General features: G+C 52.7%; 5 protein-coding genes across 5 annotated transcripts; 4 read left to right on the top strand and 1 right to left on the bottom strand.

Annotated features, from left to right (window-relative positions):
* Positions 1-941: 941 nt before the first annotated feature.
* Positions 942-3,840, top strand: IUM83_17056 (uncharacterized protein; the record flags this gene model as incomplete). The annotated part of the gene is made up of 5 exons (XM_067941982.1): positions 942-1,553; positions 1,619-1,963; positions 2,043-2,120; positions 3,573-3,646; positions 3,726-3,840. 5 exons carry the CDS (start codon positions 942-944, stop codon positions 3,838-3,840), a joined length of 1,224 nt encoding a protein of 407 aa, XP_067792482.1.
* Positions 3,841-6,667: 2,827 nt separating this feature from the next.
* On the top strand, positions 6,668-9,371 carry IUM83_17055 (uncharacterized protein; the record flags this gene model as incomplete). The annotated part of the gene is made up of 5 exons (XM_067941981.1): positions 6,668-6,892; positions 6,970-7,997; positions 8,082-8,276; positions 9,226-9,257; positions 9,340-9,371. 5 exons carry the CDS (start codon positions 6,668-6,670, stop codon positions 9,369-9,371), a joined length of 1,512 nt encoding a protein of 503 aa, XP_067792491.1.
* A 3,021-nt stretch (positions 9,372-12,392) lies between these two features.
* IUM83_17054 (WNK protein kinase) lies at positions 12,393-16,358 on the top strand (the record flags this gene model as incomplete). The annotated part of the gene is made up of 4 exons (XM_067941980.1): positions 12,393-15,402; positions 15,481-15,644; positions 16,208-16,248; positions 16,322-16,358. 4 exons carry the CDS (start codon positions 12,393-12,395, stop codon positions 16,356-16,358), a joined length of 3,252 nt encoding a protein of 1,083 aa, XP_067792484.1.
* A 955-nt stretch (positions 16,359-17,313) lies between these two features.
* IUM83_17053 (putative protein phosphatase 1 regulatory subunit) lies at positions 17,314-18,410 on the bottom strand (the record flags this gene model as incomplete). The annotated part of the gene is made up of 2 exons (XM_067941979.1): positions 17,314-17,598; positions 17,673-18,410. 2 exons carry the CDS (start codon positions 18,408-18,410, stop codon positions 17,314-17,316), a joined length of 1,023 nt encoding a protein of 340 aa, XP_067792477.1.
* A 314-nt stretch (positions 18,411-18,724) lies between these two features.
* Positions 18,725-19,951, top strand: IUM83_17052 (apicomplexan specific region near n-terminus; the record flags this gene model as incomplete). Its single annotated transcript, XM_067941978.1, has 6 exons — positions 18,725-18,835; positions 18,912-18,972; positions 19,058-19,237; positions 19,314-19,372; positions 19,450-19,512; positions 19,583-19,951. 6 exons carry the CDS (start codon positions 18,725-18,727, stop codon positions 19,949-19,951), a joined length of 843 nt encoding a protein of 280 aa, XP_067792478.1.
* Between the last annotated feature and the right edge of the window lie 1,299 nt (positions 19,952-21,250).

The following is a 21,250-nucleotide window of genomic DNA, read 5'->3' as shown; positions in this document are numbered from 1 at the left end:
GACAGATCCACCGAAAATGCTATGATCTCTGGAATAAAGTCCTCCAGTTCCCTTGTCGCTGTCAGAACGAAGTGCTCTGCCAGTCGGCCTCCCACGTATAACATTACAACGGCGAATCCGTGATAAGTTCCGGGAACTAATTTATACACCGCTTTGCACAAGGGGAACGTCATAGCAACCGCTGTGTACGCGAAAAAGAACCGAAGAAAGCGGTTTAAATCTTGACGGGAGCCCGAATTCCCTTCGAAAGGTTTCCGTCCAAAGACCAGCAGAATCATCACCGGCACAAAAACACTGTACACGAGGCCAACGGTCATCCACGTGTACGGCACGGGGAAGCCAACCGTGTCGGCAACAAGTAAGCACACCAACACAAAACCGGAGCAGGAACCCAAGGACATAGTCAACGTCTTGCAGAGCGTAAACTTCAGTTTTGGGAGGAATGTCGCGAGTTCGGAGAACCCCACAAAGCACAGTGCGAACGCCATTAGACTGAGCCGGATCCAGAACATCCAATTTGCCCGCCACCCATCGGACGGCGGTCGCAACGGCAAACATTCCAGCAGCACCGCTGTAGTCAACGCAGGCAACGGCGTGAGAATACACACAAGGACGACTCGAGTCTTTGACGTGGTTCTGCAATAGTGTTCCAGACTCTCAAGCCGCTCGACCGAGTACGAGCCTTGGTGTCCGATCTGCATATCACTCCATTTCCGCTTCAGTCGGCGCCAGATCGAACCTCTTCCTGCTGGAACACTAATTTCCTCCATATTATCGACAACTAGTATAATTATATGTTTGGTCGATTGCAAATTTAACGTTGGTTTCAACGACATCGTAAAGTTTTACACATTCCGCACTTAGTGAAAACGTACCATTTTTCTGGCACCATCGCAACTTTACCGTCTTTTTCCGATCCGAAGGCCAAGTCCCAAGCGGCCATGGATGGCGGACGCGGCGGCGGCCGTGGCAAGGGCAAGAAGGCCAAGGCCAAGAAAAAGGCGGCGGCAGCGGCAGCAGCAACTCAAGCGCAAGCCGCTGTCGCCGCGCACAAGAAGCCGGCGGCCCACGGCGGGAAGAAGGCGTCCGCCCAGGCGGCGGCCGTGTCCGTGTCCGTCGCCCAAGCGGAGGCGCCGGGTGGTCCACACGAGCAGGCGATGAGCAAGGCCAAGCGCAAGCGGCTGAAGAAGGCGGAAAAGCTGCGCAAGAAGTCGCCCGTGGCGGCCAGCGCTGCCGCTGCGTCGCCCAAGACGAAGACGGTGGCGGTGCTGACGCCTCCGCCGCCTCTTGTTGCTGCTGCTGCTGCAGCGGCGAAGCCCCACGTGGTGTCGCTCTCGGGCGGCAAGAAGAAGAAGAGGAAGCGGAGTGCCGCAGCTGGGGACGCCACTGCAGCGGAGAGCGAGGAGAAGAAGGAGGTCCTGCCAGAGGTGAAGAAGACGGCGGTGGTGGTGGGACACTCGTCGGTGACGTCGACGCCGATGTCGACGTCGCCGGCTGGGAAGGGGAAGAGTGTGACGCCCACGACAGCGAGTGCGAAGCGGAAAATCGCACAGGTGGGGGCGGGAGTTGTGTGGTGGTGGTGTGGAGTTCGGTGGTTGATCAAGTTTGTTTTTTGTAGGTGGGAAGCGTGGCGCTGAAGAGGCAGGAACAGCATGTAGGCAAGGAAGGAGACGCGAAATTGACGGCTGTGTCTCCGAAGAGTGGCGTGGTGGCGAGTCCGCGCAAGAGTGTCAAGAAGATGAAGGTGAAGACTGACGCACCTGCTGTGAAAACTGTCGTCACTAAGACTCCGACCGAAGTGGGGCCTAATGGAGAATCGCAAGCGAAGACCGTGAAATTGCGGGCGAAAGCAGAGGCGCAACTGGAGCAGAAGAAGTCTGTGTCCGTGAGTTTGTCATCAGCAACTGCGTCGCTAGAGAGTGAGAAGTCGGAACTTGGCACTCGCAAGCGCAACATTGTTCAGGTGCTTTTCGTGACGCGTATGGTGCAAGAGTTATGTCGACGTTCTTACGATAGGTTTTATTGTTACCGTTTTGTTTCAGGCGGGCACAGCAGCGATGCCAGCTCCAGAGCAGCAACAGGTGCTTGCAAGCAAGGAGCAGCAAGGCAAGACGTGTGCTGTACCTCGGAAAACAGCGCCGGAAATGATAGCGACGACCACTCCGCTCAAGGCTACGGAGCATGCAAAAACTCAACTGGCCGCTACTGTCGTATCGACGACTGCAATTGATAAACTTGCTGTTGTGAGACCAACACCAAGTGCCAAAGGTGTTCCAGACGTTTCACCAGCACCGGCACGCATTGAACCTACCGTTCCAACTACGTCTGGGGAAAGCTTTCCTTCCCAATCTTATGGAACACCGTCAACTGTAGCAAGCACTGCTGCGCATGTGGAGGCCACTATAGCTACTGGTACAGTCACTGCTATTACTGGTGCATCGTCTACTCAAGCTACGAAAACGTGCGCATCATCACCATCGCTAAAGGCGAAGGTCTCCAGTCCGGTACCTTTACCATGTGGCCTCAAACGGCGACGCTCAACTGACTTGGCTTCCGCTAACATTGATGCCCTGCCACCGCCCGCGAAAAAACAATCCGGTGTAAACGAAGCCGTTGTTACCATTAAACCCAGGGTAAGCCAGCAGACTGAACCTAGAGAGAAGAAGATTCCATCTTACACGCCAAACAGCTCTTCTGATCAAGTGTCAAGTTCAAGTCAGGAACCAGCAATACGTGCTGCTCAAAGAGAGCGACCAGCACATACACCTGCTATGCTGAACAAGGTATCCCCGAAATCAAACTGCCCGGCCGAGCAACTAACGCCTTCGGTGGAATTAACTGTGCCTATTGTAACGCAAGAAGTGGTTCGGCCTCTTACAGCCACAATGCCCTCGGCGCACACTAACCAAGCCTGGTTGAACGAGGAAACCGGCAAGCTCAAGTCTATAGTCAAGAGGGAAACAGCATCTAGAACCACAGCGCCGACAAAGACTGAGAGACGCGATTGTTTATCGGCAAAGACTTCCTCTGAATCTACTTCGAAGTCCATGAACGTGGATATCGTGATGGATAGCCACGCGTACGTGCAAAAAATGATGAGTGGCGAACTGGAGGCTCACCGCGGGTCGCACCCTGGGCAGCCGTCGGAGCTCACTGTGGCTCTTCCACCACGACCGCAAAATGCGTGGGGTGCGTCATTTGGCATGATTCCTCCATCGAATGGTCCATCTTCTGTGTCGCGAACGTCAACAACTCCACTGAGTTCATGGTTTCTTTCCAAGGGATGCGCGAATTTTATCAAGCAGGTTCATTTCCCAGATGACGACGACAATGATAGCAGTGATGACGATGGCATAACAACCCGGCAGCCTCCTGGTGCTACACGTGGAATTGACAAAGCTTCACCTAAGAGGAGAGCGTCATTTGTGAAGAAGAACTCGTTCTTAGAGTCCCTGAAAACACAGTCTAACTGGCGATCTTGGTATGGACACGTGGACATGCACAATCTTCTGGATCCCCCACTGGCTCATATTCCTGAAAAGCTGCAAATGCACGAATCCACTCCACTTCAGCTTCCTGAAGCAGCCGAACGTAGAGCAACAACCAAGAAGGCAAACGATTTGGAGATGCTGGAGGCTGACATCAGGTACGGACTTATTGCATGGTTCGATTAAAGTGGGACACATAGCTAACCTTTGTTGTTTTTCTTGAAAAATCGATTGCAGACGAGAGAAGCAGCGAGGAACAGCATTCAGCGAACAACTATTGATGATGCTTCAAGGCAAAACGGTGTCAGGCAAGCTGCTTGAGGAGGAGTACAAATCGATACTGCAGCAATAACGCTTATAATTCGTGCGTGCTTTCGTGATCCACCATCACCACCCCGCCACGAACTATTGGTTCTCAGAATGGAGCCACCTAAATGAAAGTAAAATCTGCGAAGCGTTAGAGCAACTTTCTTCCCCTAAACCTTAGAGGAATGCCTTATACTGCAGCGACTTTACTATTTCGAGGAATAGCGTTGCTTGCATTCAGCCTGAACAATCAGAATCATCGCCGACGCGCACGCTCCTGCTGTCATGCCCCCGTACTGCCATACAAATGGGACGGGAAAACCAACGAGGCTTGCCACTAGCGCGCACGTTTTTGATTTGATTGCGGTTTTGATGGCTAACTGTTCCCAAAGCCGCTGCCCGCCGACTGGTACACATACCCACTTGTGTGTCATCGGAGAACTATCCGGATAATCTGAAATGATCTGGAAATAAAGTACGGATAAAATTCTGGCAAGCCAAATAGCTCCAAAAATCGAAATAGCACCGGAAACTATAGTTCTTGAGCTGGTTCTCTAGTAAGTAGGAACAAGGGGGGGGCTATTTATCGACGAGTTCGTGTTTGTGAATGTAACTGGTGTTAGGCGAATTTGAATTAACTGCGATTTAGAAAGGGGTCCCCACTCCGAAGCTACATCCTTAAAAAAAATGCTACCGTATCACGATGTTTTACTAATGACGCACGACGGTGCGATTCTAGAAAACGTTAAAGGAGTTAGGATGAATTTGTTCGCTTCATGTTTAGGCCAGCTATTCAAATTGGCAGAACATACCGACGGCGTGATAAATGGGGATCTCTAAAACGCAATACTAACGTTACAAATAAGAGTACGGTGAGGAACAATAACAATACGATGAGGAACGCCCACAATAAAGTTGTGTAGCATTTTTAAGCTTCAGTTCACTGTAAAGCATTTAACGCTAGGTCTTGTGGAGCCATTCGAAGCGAAAAGCACCTATGCACATTGACAAAGAACGAAAATTTAACCTGACAACCCTCGTAGTGGAGCGAGGATAGATACTTACCGAGGTGCGCGAGTTCGAACTGAAGTAATACCACTATTTCGAGGAACAAGCTCGCCTGGACAAGATACATTTGGGATTCCAGCGCAAACGCCAGCTGATGCAAGGGGGAAAATTGAAATTTGCGCTGTAGAAAATGATGTAGCAGCAAAAGTGACCCAACTTCAAGACCAGCAAACACCAAAATGTTCATGAGAGCCGCTAAACCCCAATTGCCTCTAGTATCGGGGTAATAGATGGCATTCGGCAGCCGACGAAGCACCAGTTTGTACGTGACAAATACAAGCGGAACGACACACTCGATGTACTCGACCAACGCTAGGTACTCGCAATGAAAAAGCATTTGAAGGCCTTGCACAACCAACTGCCTCGACGTTTCACCGCGTTTTTTAGCGTTCGTGGCCATAGCCTTGGCCGAACGTACCGACCTAGACCTCTTCTTAGGTACAACGGTGGTGAGTTCTGGCACGATTGAAGCGCTCATACGGAATTGTTGATGGTTCTTTTGTCGAGATCGACTTGTTGTTGTTGTACTCAAAAGACCTCTTGGGCCGTACAAAGCTGATGCCTCTAATACAGCTAATTGGGTTGCTTGATCAATAGCCATAGTGTGTGGCAAACAAGCCCACAATCGCGTATGTTTGAACGACTCCACATCAAAAGCGGCCGGATTTCGAGTCACCGCAGTCATTTTCGCCAGCAGGTCAGGTTTCTCTGAGCTGTTTTTCGGATCAATTTCTTCTTGAATTGAATTGAAGGAAGTCTGAAGGAACTTCAACACGGCGGTTGCATTTTCTTTCACCTCGCGAAATTCCACGGCCATCTGCGCTAGATCTATTGCAATGAACAGAAAGGAAAGGTAGAGCGGACCGGACGTAGAAATGCAGACTGAAACGAAGAGCGCGCTTAAAAAGTCGACGGTGAGTGAGACGATGACCGGCACAATATCCTCAAGCTCTCGTGACGACCACACCATAAAATGCTTTGCAGCGAATTTCCACAACGGCAACGCGACGAGAGCACCCATTCGAAATGCCACAGGTACGAGCTCGTACAGAACTTTATAAAGCGGAAATACGCCTGTAAGCGCCGCGTATCCAAGAAACAGTCGGATGAACCTCTGCAAATAACTACGGAGTGGTGAATCCTTAATGAAAGGCGCCAGACCGCAGACGAGTAGAACCATCACCGTAACATAGATCCCCAGAAAGATACCTCCGAATTGCCACAAGAACGGGATTGGAAACCCGACAATACCGGTAGCTGTGCTGAGTACGCACGTCCCCACAAACCCTATGGCCGTCCCTCCTGCCACAATCAACCTTTTCGTGACCGGAAATTCAAAGTTTGGCAGGAAGAGCAGCAGCTCGGAGATCCCTACGAAGGTTAGCCCGAATACCATCAAACTCAAGCGAACCCAGAACATCCAATTGGCAGCCCACCCTTCCGACGGCGGTCGTAGTGGTAAACATTCGAGCAACAGAGCAAAAGTAAGCGCTGGAATTGGGGTAAGCACGCACACCAACAAGACACGTGTCGGCGACGCAGTATTACAGTAGTGGTCCAGACTCTCGAGCCGCTCGACCGAATAGGAGCCCTGCCGACCAACTTGGAGTCTGTTCCACCTCTCCTCAAGCCGGTGCCAGAGTCCCAGGTTTGGTGTGCGGGGACCCCCCAAATCCTCGACCCCAGGCCCCAAACTCGCTATCTTCTTGTGAGGCATTATTATTATTGTCTGCTTTATGGAAAATGCCGACCTCACGATTAGGAGAAGATGCTGCATAAATCGGACTAAAAGTGTCACTCATCGAATGGGATTCGCTGCCAAGCTGCGCGACGTGGAGCAGCAGCTCTCGCGCGTGGCGGGGGTCGTCCAGCTGCACGTGCAGCTCGGCGCCTCCTATGGAGGGTCCGTAGGGCAAGAGTCCGGCGTCTCGGAGCTGGTGGAGAGTGTGGAGCGAGCGCGGGGGGAGCTGAACGCGGCGACGGAGCAGCTTCTGGCGCTCGCCAGACGGTCGGTAGACCCCAGCGGAGAGGTATCCCACCCCCTTCTCATTGCTATCTACTTGGTTAAGTTATAATAAATCAGTGCGGGTACTTGGTAAATATCCAGGACGGCGACACGGAGACGGAAGACGAATTCGAGGAAAACGCGCGAGTGAAAAGTGAATTTGTGGATTTACCCGACGACAAGGAGGTTACTTCGACGGTGTTTGATGCAGTGGCCAGTGACGCCCAAGAGGCGACGATGGAGGTCGGAACCACGGGGGTGGAAGCAGTCGACTGTGGTGATGTGGAAGAGGAGAACGGGACAACGACACTACATGATTCGAGTCTAGGGGAGCAGGTTGTTGTTCAGCCGGGAGAGCAGCACAGTTGGGACATATTGGCAAGCAACTTTGGATTTATCCTGTATGCCTCCTTTGCTGAACGTGTGAAGAAGAAGGCAAAGCTCGGCTTCTTGGATGCAGATGCTGCCCTCTCGTGTATGTCAAGCCGTGACATCGAAACTTGGCGACAATATGTTCGGGAATACATCGCCTGCGTTCACGGCAAGTTTCTTGCGTATTTACGCAACGGAAAAGTCGCGAGGGAGCCGGTGGTGTTGTTCTCAGACGCTACCCTTCTCGCGGTAACCCTCCTCACAACTCGAGACAAGTGCCGAGATCGCTACTGGCTTCTGGAACGTGCAGAGGAGCTCAATGACATCCTCCATGCCGCAAAAATCCCCCCAGTCGTGCAGATGCTAAGGCTCGTGGAAAAGAGTCACACGGATTTGGTGAGCTACTACATCAGTAACTTCGACGATGCTCTCGAAGACATGTCCGAGTACGTGGAGTTAGTCGAGCGCCATTGTATGGCTGAGAAAAAGCCGATGCTCCCCTTTCTCATCTCACTACTACGCAAGTTCATCTGCGACTGTGTCGATTACAAACTGAGGCAAGAAGTGGCCATCGGCATGCCACGAACAGAGGCCCAGTGGGCGCGCTTTCACGAAATCGGCGTGACACTGGCAAGTTGGATTAACGCTGTTGCAACGGCCGACATTCCGCACGAAATGATTAGCAGGGCAATCAATACTGAGCGACTACGCCAATTTCGAGATCAGTTTCCGGGTAGGATACCCGAAGCGTTGTTGGTGTGAGTGTGTCTAAGGATTCGGTGACTGAAAATTTCTAAAGGTAAGATAGAGACTAACATTACATGCGCGTTACTATTGGACAGAGCCTGGCGTCGCGTATCAAGCGCCAAGCAAGAAGTTGCTGCATCAAAGCGAGGCATCGAGCTTGCTAACGTGTCTGGAACAAGGGGAGGAGGCGCCGAGATTGCGATCAAGCACCACTCGACCGATTTACCTTACACGATACCAGCACCTCCGTTTGTGTGGGGGCCTACCAGGCAGTTTGCGAAGAAAAGGCGGTCACCTTGCCTGAAAGACGATACCGACAGCAACAAACAAGTTGTGCCTGCCCAAAAAAAGCAGCGCACCACTGAGACCGACAGTTGCAGAGGGCCCGCTCACGTGGGAAGTCAAGATTTGGATCCTGTCAGTGGCGGCGATTTGAATTCTAGCGAAGCCACCGACGTTACGAACAAGACAACTCAAAGTTTACCAAAAACGGCGACCCCACTTGAACGCTATCTTTCGGCTGCTAAAGAAGCCGAAGAAAGCATAAAGACTGTGGTCAAATACCAAGCTGCAAAGGAAGATTCAGCTGCTCGAGATGTGGTTTTATCGGATACGAAGGTGGTTGGCAAATGGACTACAGCAGTGAAGCAATTGCTTAATGCGGCAATTAATGAGTTTACCGCGAAGATAGCACGTGGATCTGTTGACGCTGAGATGGAGGCGGCTTTTGCTGAAGCTACAGTGCTCGCGGTTTCGCTGATTACTACCAGCGAGAATAATAAGAACTTCAAGCGCCCGTGGGTTTTGCAAATCGTAGAGTCTTTGGACGATATCAACGAGAAGAAAGAACAACAAAACCGATGTACCGCAGCCTTCTTGTCGATTCTGGAAAGTCGAAATGCCCTTCTTGTTCATTGCGACAGTCGTTTTCCGGATTACTTGGTTGACACCACTAATTTCGTGAACAAAGTGGAGGAAGCAGCTAAAGAAGACGTGGGAATGGATCGCCTGCAAGAAATCGTCAAGATGTTGTCGTTACAGTTCGGAAGAGTCTGTCGATTCTGCATGTGGAGACATCAAGTGAGCTGCATAAAAGCTTGGACTGACGAGCAGTGGCAATCCTTTGTTAGGGCAAGTTGGTTCCTGACGAGTTGGACAGAAATTATGTTGCAAGCATCACTCCCCCCTCCTACGTGGCTGCACTCCCTTCGTGAAACACTGGAGAAATTCGACACGCAGTTTCCTAGGATGCTACCACAAGCACTTCTTCAGTAAGTAATTTGTGTTGTCGACTCTTTTGTCAAATAATGATGTGCCGGCTATACTAACATCGTGGTTCTGTTGTCAACGTAGGTTACGTCTTCGCTTCGAAGAAGGTGCTGTGACGGCTGGGAGTTCTCCGCGGCAAATCGTGACGAAGATACAGCGTATAAAATTGTCTGATATGCCGGGCGTTATTGCCACTGCAACTCGGTGGAAAACAACAAAGTATTTAGAAAAGGTTACTCAAGTTCAGCACCGCTTGGACGAGAGCGAATCGGACTCGGTGGCGGCAAGCACGCTCCAGCATTTACTCATCAAGGGACATGAAACGAATGAGCAGTTCCTGAAGTATATTTCTCGTGGAAACTCGGATTTGGTCACAAACTTCACTTTCGGACACGCTACAGGAACGCTAGGAAGCTTGATTTGCCGCTCTCCGCGTGGGTTGCTCAGCCCCGTTTCGCTCAAAGACATGTTGTGCGATTATGACAACATTATTGCTGCATCTAGCGAAAGACAAGACAGCCTTCAGTTCGTTATGCCATTGACGGAGACTTACCTGCGAATCCAAAAGGTCGTGAACTCTGACAAGTGCCAACAGTGAAAAGATTTGCTACCGTAAAACAATGTTTCAGCGGTTACTGAACCAAGGTGGAGACCTTGGCTTGAGTGCTGAACAACAATCACAATTGCTCAAATACCGCGTAGACGTGCCTACTTCAACATTCGAGGTTTTGTGCTGGAAGTCCTGTCTAGTAATTCGTGGTGAGTTTTCTCGACCCCCCCCCCTAGCTTGAAATTTTGCGTTCAACATGTATAAATGGCCTAAGAGAAGCTCAAAATTGGATTTTTTTCCCTGGTGTACGTCCATCCGACTAAATATTGACGTCTTTATATGCAGCGTAGTATCATCATAACTGTGGTTTTACTGTCGTATTTTACAGATATAGTGAGTGAAAACTGCATTGCATGGCACCACAATTGCCTATTGAGCATGAAGCCACTCGAAACGAAAAGTGAAATCCGCTTTCCACCACAGGAGCGGATTTTACTTTTCGTTTCGAGTGGCTTCATGCTTGTAACATCGACAGGTAAATGGATCCGCCCGAAGAGATGCACACTGAGACGAACAGCGCGCTGAAAAAGTCGACGGTAAAGGCTACCATCTCGGGGATGAAATCCTCTAGCTCGTGCGTAACTCGCATGATGACGTGCTTCGCGCCAAATTTCCAAACCGGTAGGACTACCAGGGCACCAACTCGATAGTGTGCAGGTAAAACTTTATAAATCGTTTCGAAAAGAGGGTAAATCCCAACCATAGCGCAGTAAGCAAATAAGTGGTAAATAAATCGCTTGAAATGGCGGCGAGACGGTGAGTTCTTCGCAAACGGTTTTCGGCCGAAGACGATCAAGTTCATTGCCGCAATATACAGCGGGCGCAGGAAATGAGCATCCACCCCAATTTCATAGTGATTATGAATGTCATACAAAAAACAAGTCAAACTTGAAGTTGAAGTCGATTAGCCGTTAATACTTGGTATGACCACCATTACTCTTACGCACGGCCTTCAGTCGCTTGGGCATTGAGAGAGCGCACTTCGCCACGATATTATCATCAATGTTAGCCCATATTTCACGTAACTTCACTTTTAAATCACTAATTGACGAGGCAGGGTTGCGATTTAGATTCCTCTTCATGATGAACCATAGATTTTCGATAGGGTTGAGATCTGGGCTTTGTGGTGGATGGCCCAGAGAAATAAACTCGAGTTCTCTCAAGCAGCCACCTGTCAGCTTCGCGCTGTGGGCAGGGGCATTATCCTGCACAAATAGCGTCTCCCTTGTCAAATCTAGAAGGTGCTTAGAAATAAGAATTTTCTGTCGTAGATGACCATTGTCATACCACCATATTGCCACACGAACGGAACGGGAAAGCCTCCCAATTTCGCCGCTAGTAAGCAGCTTCCAATGTAAGGAACTGTCGAGCCGATCGTCACGATCAACCGCTTTTTATTCGTGAAGTCGAGATTGGGGAGAAAGAGGATCACTTCCGAGACGCCAACAAAGGTCAACCCAAGCACCATCAGGCTCAAACGAATCCAGAACATCCAATTCGCAGCCCACCCTTCCGACGGCGGTCGTAGTGGTAAGCACTCGAGCAACAGAGCAAAGGTAAGCGCCGGGATCGGGGTGAGAATGCATACCCACAGCAACGCGTTGGTGAGGTGGTCTTGCAGTAGTGGTCCAGACTCGAGTCGCTCGACCGAATAGGAACCTTGCAGACCAACCTGGACTTTTTCCCACCCCTCTACAAGTCCCTTTAGCGTATGCAGAACGCGGTCCTTCAATGAACATGTCGTAGTTTCAACCGCCCTGCTTCCATTTTCAGTTGACGTGTGAGAGGCTGTTCGCTTCGACATCTGTCGATGACAGGATAAAGTCAACTGCAACGAGTCGATAACGGCTATTCTTTTCGAACGCTCAAATTCCAAATTTGTCGGTTAGTTGCATGTACCGCCGGTACAGTACCGGTAATGGATAGCTTCACCATCCACGCTTCTTCTTTTTTGAAAAAATATAAGAACTCTTGGTTTCTGTATACCATACAACCGGTATACCGAGAAGCGCCTCGGTTTCCCCCATCTCTATCGAGATCCTGTCATCGTCCATGAAACCCTCATACCGCATACAAAGCAAAGCAAAATCAGCCGAGACCAACAGCGCGGAGAGAGCGACGAGCGACTACCAAGCGGCATAGGCAGCGCGCCGACTCGAGCGTCTCGAGCGAGCCCGCGGTCCCCCACAGCAGCGAGCAGCAGCGCCCCGCGTGCGCCTAGTTCCGGCGCGTCTCGCGGTGCAGGCGCGGTCCTCGTGCGAGCGGTATCAGCGCCGCTACCTCGCGTGAAGCATCTACCAGCCTCGCTCGAGAGCGTTCCTCGGCCCCCAGAGTCATTTCCAGGTCCTCTCCACCTCCGTCAAGCACTTCGCAGCACGCTCCTGCTCTGCATCGTCCAGGCGCGCGCTCTCCGAGCCTCCAGCGCCCTCTACAGCCTTCAGGAGACGCAGATTCCTCTTGGTGTACTTGTATCATTGCACCTTTAAGCCCGCCTTAAGCCTCGGAAACGCTGCAATCAATCAGGTACATGGAGGAGAGCGACGTGTACGTGCGCGAGGAGGGCGACCGCCCCGTGGAGCACTCGCCCCGCGGGCGCTACATCCGCTTCGACATCCGGCTGGGCACGGGCGCCTACAAGTCGGTCTACAAGGCGTACGACACGGACCAGGGCATCGACGTGGCGTGGAACGCCATCGACATCGGGCTGCTGCCGTCCACGGAGAAGACGCGCATCATCCAGGAGGTGCAGCTGCTGCAGAAGCTCGAGCACAAGAACATCATCAACTTCTACGGCTCCTGGTTCTCCAAGGAGAAGAACCAGGTCGTGTTCATCACGGAGATCATGACGTCGGGCACGCTCAAGTCGTACATCAAGCGCGTGCAGTTCATCAAGTGGAAGATCATCAAGCGCTGGTGCATCCAGATCCTCGAGGGGCTCCACTACCTGCACAGCCAGAACCCGCCGGTGATCCACCGAGACCTCAAGTGTGACAACATCTTCGTGAACGGCAACACCGGGGACCTCCGCATCGGAGACCTCGGGCTCTCCACGCAGCTGGCGGTGGACAAGCGCTCCAAGGCGCAGAGCGTGCTGGGCACGCCCGAGTTCATGGCCCCCGAGCTCTACGACGAGAGCTATGACGAGAAGGTGGACATCTACGCCTTCGGCATGTGCGTGCTGGAGATGGTCACCAAGGAGGTGCCGTACTCGGAGTGCATCAACCCGGCGCAGATCTACAAGAAGGTGACGGCGGGCATTCGCCCCAAGGGCTTGCAGCGCGTCGTCAGTCAGGCAGCGCGGGATTTCATCGAGCTGTGTCTATCGCGCGGAAATGGGCTGGTGGATGTGACGGCTCAATATCTGCTGGATCACCCGTTCCTCAAGGTGCAGGACGACGATAATGATATGGTGGAGTGTTTGGATGAGGACGAGCTAGAGCGTGAAAGCAAGGAGGAGCAGCAGCGGTTGGAGAAGGTTGCGGAGGAGTCGTTTTCGGTGGAGTTCAACATGGAGAGTGGCTCGAAGGTTGCGGTCAGCGAGCGGCGTAAGCAATTTCCTTCTCTATCGCTGGAACCGGAAGAGATGTCGGCGGCGTCGTCTAACAGCGGCAGTGCGCCGGGTAGTGCTGGAAGTGCGTCTGTACCTTCCCCGGATGCGGCGGCCGAGGAGAAGACGGCAGGGACGCATCGATTGATTCAAGTGCCTCCAGTCGTACCTCCTCGTGATAGCATCACTCAACCACCTTCCCCGTCTGCTGAAGCGACACCGACACCAGCAGTGGTCCCAACGCCACCGCCTGTAGCGCCAGTGGCAGTAGCAGCACCAGCAGCAGCACCGGCAGCAACGCCTACACAAACAACGGTCCCTCCGACAGAAGCAGCTCCAACATTGGCACATTCGCCCTCTCAGCCAGTTATCAGTGAAATGGTTAGTGTGGATGAACCGCTGTCATCGGGCAAAAAGAACGCTGATTCGCATGTGGATCAGTTCCTAGCTACACTGCCCGGAACCGAGAGTGCGATCCAAAACACGCGGATAAACATCATGGGTGGTAGAGGTCAGCGACTGGATTTGGAGAACGACGTGACACCAGAATATGCTGAAAGTCCTGCTGAATCGCCTGTGGCCAACGGTAGAGAAACACCGGAGCACTCGCAATCCTTCGCTGGGGAGCCCTCAGTGGCACCAATACTAGATGTGCCGAAGGTCGATCCGCCTAATTCAGCGCCGGGGCTGTTGACTCCGTCTCAGGCCCCTCAAGCTCAGGTCCCGTCAATGCAGCTTCCAGAACGTGACGTACAGCCTCAAGGGAACCTCGTCCGCCGAGCGAGTATTCATGGGACACCTGACGTAGCTGCTGCGGTGGCTGCTGCTGCTGCTGCGGTGGAAAATGCTGCTTCTGCGCCCAGTCAGCCATCGCCTCCACCACCTCCTTCACAGGCGTCTCAGCAGACGGCTAGCAGTGCAACTGCACGAAAACGAGTAAAGCGGCATGAGATTAAGGCTGCCAAAGATCCGGACAATGAGCACAGCATCCTACTGAACCTGCGCATCATGATCGACGGCAAATCAAAGGAAATCAAATTTCCGTTTAACTTGTTCGCTGACAGTACGCATGAAGTTGCGTGCGAATTGGCTGTGGACGTGGGAATTCTCGAGCCGGACCTTGAAGACATTGCTGACTCCATCCGCTTCCTTGTCACGGAGGGCAAAATCAACAACCTTTCGGACGTGCAGGAAGATGTGTGGGAAGAAGCGCCGGAGCCGCATTCGTTTTCGTCGAAGCCGTTTCCGAATGTATCCAAGATGTCGTTCGTGCACGTACCGCCGCCTGGTTCATATCAGCAGCAAGCGTATCTGATGGGTGCAGCAACATTGGAGCGTACACCGAGTGGGTCGAGCACGTCCGCTGCAGGAGTGCCGGCATCCGTGCTTCAGAGCGTGCTAGGCACAAGTGGCGCCGCAGGGGCTACCACGGGGGCAGCGGCAGTGCCAATGACTGCCCCGGAGCAATTGAAACCTGCAGGCATCAATGATCCTTCATCAACGCTGATGGTACTGGACGGGGGTGTTTCTGTGCCCGCAATGAGTACTAGTAGTAGTACCAGTGCGCTGCCTTCGTTTCCTGGATCCGAAGTAGGTCGGTCACCGCCGCGCCCCAATCTCCCGCACACTGGTAGTGAGTCGACGCTCACGAAGGAGGCGCTGCTCAACATCTTGGAGATGCGAGCTCGTGGAGTATCGATGGGATCAATCGCTGATCCTACCTACGTTCAGCAAATTCACCAGCTTGAAGACCGCCTGAAAATCGCACGGACTTCGTTTGACGAGCGCGAATCTTCGTTGGAAGCCGCAATCCGTAGCGAGGAGGAGAAGCACCAGCGTGAAATCGAGCGCTTCCGCAAGAAAATGGAGGAATTCGATAAGCAGCGTGCTGCCATCGCTCGGCAGCAGAATGGTGGCGACAGTGCCGTCTTCAGCGATGCTAACGGCTCATCGACGGCATTGGACGAGAGCCTCCGATTGCTTGCTCAAGGTGAGTCGTTGGCGAACGCGAACGTGCAAAACCCTTCTGCAATGCTTGTGGAGTTTGACAATGATGTGGGGCTCCCAGTTGATGGATCTGACGAGGAGCCTTCGCCCCCACCTTCGGCATCAGCAGCGATTCCTGTGTCTACTGCGAGCGCTATTGCTGAAAATGTACCAGTGCCTGCTCCTGTTCCTGTAGACGAACTGATCCCCGAAAGCTATTTGCAATCTGCGGCGCCACCAGCGGCAGTAAATGACACGACGACGATGGCATCAACAGCACCGACGCCCACAGTGGCTAGTCAACCACCGGCTGGGCAGTCGTAGTAGAGAACGCGCAGCGGTGTGCTAGTGCTGGTTGATCGTCTCGTGATGCTGTCAAGTGCTTGCTTAGATTATTCGGCTCAGACGTGTGAAGTCATCACAAGCGCAATAGTGCTAGCCGCACGCTCGCCACGACCCGGTTCGAAGGGTATTAGCGGGGGGATAGCGAGCTGAGGAGAGATGGCGAAACAGGAATGAGGGGATTCGTCGTGTTATTTTGATGGGAGGGACAGCTTTGGTGGATGTGAAAAATATGAATTGGCAGCCCGACTCGGACGTTTTTGCAGACGTTTGCCTGCCCTCGTTTCGTGATTCACCCCAACCAATACATAGAAATATGCGCAATGCATATGCATTTTGATTTTACTTCACGCTGCCCCATGGAGTTGAGCCGACAGTTTTCACTTTGTAGCCCATATTTTTAGTTGCGAGGAACATGGGAGGTTTGCCGATGGGCGATGCATGGGTTTGCGTCCTTGGGCTTGCAGCCTCATGCTTTGTCACGATGGTGGCTGCAACTTCGATCAAGGTGCGTGTGCTACACGTAGCAGCTCTTGGCTAAGGTAGATGCTGCTGCTAATTTTCGTATGTGGTTTGAACAGGCGACGTACGGTATCTACGGAGCGATTCAGTCCCTAGATGCGTCGACGACGGTGACAAATCTACTGCAGCAATGTTACGCCGGATTTGCGCTCAACGGTTGCAAAGACTTAAACGCGAGCGCGGGGTTTCACAAGGACTACTCGTTCGAAACCCAATTCACAGATCCAAGCTTGATGAGCCATCAATACTGCTTGCAATGCTGCTCCACCCCTGTGCCACTTACGGGGGCGGATGAAACGTGGAATTTGTCGTGTCCGCTGAATGACCTTCAACGCCTCAGTGTCAGCAAAGGCCGACTGACATATCGATTCGCTCGGCGTAATACGCTCAATGACGAAACTATCATCGAATGCCCCATGCCGACGCGAAACTTGTCAGCCTACCTGAGTGGATACACGCTAGATCTCGTTGTCATTGAGCGCTCATCGAATTTCGGAGCAGAGTATTGGCGCAGTGTTGTGGACTGTTCGGTGACCATAACGGAGAGTGAGAACCCGCCTGACATTTTCAGTGAGGTATTGCATCTGCGGTCGGTACCCACGGCGCAAAATCGGCCTACGGCGTGGATTGTACCAACCGTTCTTGTATGCCTAGCTGTTGCGGGAATTATGGCTGTGCCGTTGTACAAAGGCAAATTTCGGGGACAGCGATGCGTGCACTGCGGCTCATGGATGGTTGTAATCAATGGGATGTGCATGACCTGCATCGTTATCAGCTGCAGCATTCACCCACCGCCAGCTAAGATCTACATTACCAACGGCAGGCCGTTCACCCATAGCGTTAGCCAGGAGCCAGATAAACCACAAGCACCTGAAAAGAAGACATCGGCGATGCCTTGGCGAACGCTTTTGCTCTCAGTCAAGTCAACGCTGAATAAACCTGCCGATTCCAACACAACCACACCTGCATAAAGTTTACCTGCCGCAAAGTATCCAGCTCCCACATCTGCATTCAATTATCAACATCCACAATCTAGGATGGTGAGCGCCACTTAGACCCGCCCTTGCCTCGCCTTCGTCGTCGGTGTTGCGTCAATCTGGTCAAGCTCCGGCAGCAGTTCCTCGAGCTTTTTTCGGTACTCAAAATCTTGGGCGATAGGGTTCCGCTCCAAGTAGAGCGTGCGCAGCCCAGCGAGCGGTACCAGGTGCTCCACATCAGCATACTGTGCGACCTGGTTGTCGTTCAGCCAAAAGTCCTCCAGCTGCGTTAACGGCGCCAGACCAGTCGGGATAGCGGAGATGCGGTTGCCGGCCAGATCTATCGTAGTCAGGTTCGTCTACCAACAATTCAACCAAAACTCATGCGTTAGTCCTTCAACCACCACCTCCGCACCACCCACAAAGCCCTTACCAAGTGCTCCACGTTTTGAATCTTCTCGATGCCGTTGTGACTCAGGTACAGCTCCTCCAGCGCCAGATTGTTCTCCAGTCCCGTGATGGTCGTCACGCGGTTGCTCTGCACACTGATGATCTTCAACTTGGCGAGTTTGTGCAGCCCCTGGATGGCCGTGATCTTGTTCTTGCCCAGCCAGAGCTGCTCCAGCTCGGCCAAGCCGTCCAGCCCTTCAATGACGCGCAGGCGGTTGGCGCCCAGGTCCAGCTTCTTGAGCGTGGCGAGGCTCTGCACGCCCGAGATCTTCTTGAGCTTGTTGTTGGCCACGTACAGCTCCTCCAGCCGCGTCAGGTGGCTCAGGTCCGGCACGACGCGGATCTCGTTGAAGCTCAGGTCCAGCACCCGCAGGCGCGTGAGGCTCTGCAGGCCCTCGACGGCCTGGATCTGGTTGTCGTACAGCTCCAGGTGCTCCAGACGCGTCAGCGTCGCCACGCCCGCCATGGAGCGCAGCAGGTTCGAGCGCACGTGCAGCCGCTGCAGCCCCGCGAGCTTCTCCAGCGCGTCCAGCTGCGTCACCTTCACGCCCGCCGTGCCCACGTAGTACAGCTCGCCGTCCTCCAGCGCGTCCAGGTCCACGCAGCTGGAGAGCGTCGCCACGGGACGCTCCTCTTCGTTCTCCTCCTCCTGCTGCTGCTGCTGGCGCGCGTCCATCGCCGCCTGCAGCGCGTCCGTGTTCACCTGCTTGGTCGGCGTCATGCTCGACTTGGTGGCGATGTCACTAATGACGATACCGTCCTTCGCGCGGGGGGGATAATGTGATGTGGTAGACATCATATACACGTACAGTGGTTACATTTGTACGCATAATTTGTTTAGATGAGTAATTGTACTGGTATAGTATTTTAAGGTGTACAATCAATAGAGACGTCGCAACTTGATATATGTGTTTCCGAAGGTTATTGCGTGTTTCGTTTGTATTTGCGGCCGGTTATGCAGTCATGTATAGATAGTGTCGCCTTGAGGCAAGAAGCCAAGTCCCGCCGCCGCGTAACAGCCGGGCTGCTGCGACCATGGAGGGGATGCTCAACTACTTCGTGCCCGAGGACGGGGACTCGTCCGACCACCTGAACGTGGTGCCGCTGCCGCGCGTGGAGCAGCTGCGCCTGCAGCACGTGAAGAAGGTGCGTCGCTGCTGCAGTCTCCCCCCGCCCGAGGCGCCTCTGACAACTAATGAGCTCTTATTTCATGCGCTTTCAGAGCTTCCCTCTGCCCGGCGACTTCCACTTCCGCTTCAAGACGGCGTTCGAGGGCACCTACGGTACGCGTGTGTGGATTAGGGTCCGCCACCTACACTTGGAGAGCAACACCAGGTATAAGAGAGCTCACCTCTCTGTGGCCTGCAGTGTGGCTGGATGTAGTGAACGACGCGGACCCCGTGCCGGACTTCAACGGCCTCGTCATCTGCAAGATCTCCAGAGTGCAGCGCGAGAGCTCCACGCGTCCGCCCGAGCGGACGGAGACGCCCAAGGCCCAAGCGGAGGCGCCCGACCTCATTGAGACGTCGGAGCCCCCGCCGTCTCCTGGTACAGTCACCACCTGGCTGTGGTTGTCGTGATACTGTGCTAATGTGGTGGTGTTTGGTGCAATCATTTGCAACAGCTAAGCGGGAGGAGCCCCCAGTGGCGCAGAAGACCTTCAACAACGACCTGGTAGGCCTGGTGAGTACAGTTGATCGTTCCAGTAAAGAGTTGGCGGCGGTGGAAAACTTACACAAGATGTTCTTATTTTTATTTAGTTGTCGGATCCGGTGCCTTCGCAGACCCCACAGGCTCCTTCAGCCCCCTCTCCAGTACCGCCGGTAAGATTTATGCTGACGGACTTGGTTTCTTTTTATTTGTAGCTGAGTTTTTGGTTGGTTGTTTTTGCAGCAGCCGAGTCCTGCTCCGTTCGATGTTTTCGCGGGCAACAACACCGCCCACATGAGACCGACACCCATTGCTGCCAACATGGGTGCTAGCAACGGACCCCGGGGCTTGTCGCCGACTACAAACCATGCTGGCGCGTATGGTGCTCAGGGAGGCTTCAACCCGATGGGTTCTGGAGGCCCATCGCCCATGGCGCCTCGAGGTCCTAGCGGCATGAACATTAGTCAGATGCACATGGGTATGGGCCAGCCGCAGGGCGGCATGCAGCAGCAGCAACAACAGCAGCAGAATAGCTTCCAGGGCCTCCAGTGGCAAGGAATGGGGCAACAGCCGCAGCAGCAGCAACGGAACCCCAACACGAGGCAGTGGTGACCGCAAGCCCTAGCGGAGCACACGGTACGAACACTGAGAGCTGAAGGCATCCATACCAGTCTTCTCAATGATAGCTCATTCATTCCTTCAGTGTCCAAAATATATTGAAAATTCCACGCATCTGTCAGCATTGTTCATCGCAGTTGATGTGGTGCAGGCGCTGTAGAGCTTAGGGAAATATCCACTTACACCGATCTGTTGCTACAGCTTGTTCAACGCCGACGAACTTCAATAAATTGCCTCCTTATGACCGATGAAAAATGTTCAAGCGATCCATCTCCTACTGCTCTACTATCGATGATCCTAGAAGTTGCCCGCAGTCCTCGAGCTTCAGTGTGATGTCGTTCAAAGAAATGCGATTACGAGCCTGCGTGCCTTAAGCTCTAACAAACGCGCAAGCTACTCAACTGCAACTGCTGAAGCATCAAGAGTATATATATCGGCTCGATGATAGAATCAGGTTCTCATTCTCATTCAAAGATTCAGTGGCTCGATTCTCAAAAATCAGGTTTACCTGCTGCACCAGGTCCGGCACTTTCAGCTACTGTTACTGGCGATTTTTACGCAAACGATATTTGCACCGAGAGAGCTAAGAGGCAGGTACAATAAGACCTCCTGTACTGTTTCACTGTGAATACCTGGCTCTGGTTGAGTACGTCAAGTGCATTGTTCCGCTTGTGTTTCTTGCGTACAAACCCATTCTCGTACAATTGCCGAACAGTGTCATTATCCCGAAGCTGATGCAACCTGGGGGTTGGATGCCGTGGTCAATATCTTGGGGCTCGCAACGTTAGAAATTGTGTCGCTCCTGGTGTTTGATTTCATTCTACAGCGGAAGTTTGCGTTTTCGTCTCCCTACCAGCTTGCCTACGTGCTCGAAACCGAAGTTTACTTGGTGCATGGGAAGCTTTTCATCGAGGTCCTGATTTTATTGCAGTACAAGCTCCAACATTTGGGTCGGTTCGAGTTGGCTTCGTAATGATTCAAACACTAACTAAAACGCTAAAAAACCCTTTTCTGATCTTGTTACAGGCGTCGAATTCAGACTACAATTTGAGTGGCTCCATAACAACCACGAGCGAGTTGAATGGCTACTTAATCTCGTTTACCAGCACTCAGAGACTGCAATATCAGCCCAACCCATTGTCAGAGCATATAGACTGTACGAACACCGAGAGTTGGATGCTCAAAAGAAAGAGACAGCCAGCGAGCACCACAGTCGTAAGAAAATATAATAACTATGCTGTACTCCACCCTTCGCTTTCACCTATAGCGACAGATGCATCAATATGCCCGGCG

This window comes from Phytophthora cinnamomi (assembly GCF_018691715.1).
Source record: "Phytophthora cinnamomi strain GKB4 chromosome Unknown Contig34, whole genome shotgun sequence".
Classification (NCBI taxonomy): domain Eukaryota; phylum Oomycota; class Peronosporomycetes; order Peronosporales; family Peronosporaceae; genus Phytophthora; species Phytophthora cinnamomi.
Note: the sequence above shows the minus strand (reverse complement) of the source record. Positions and strands in the feature narration are given on the sequence as shown.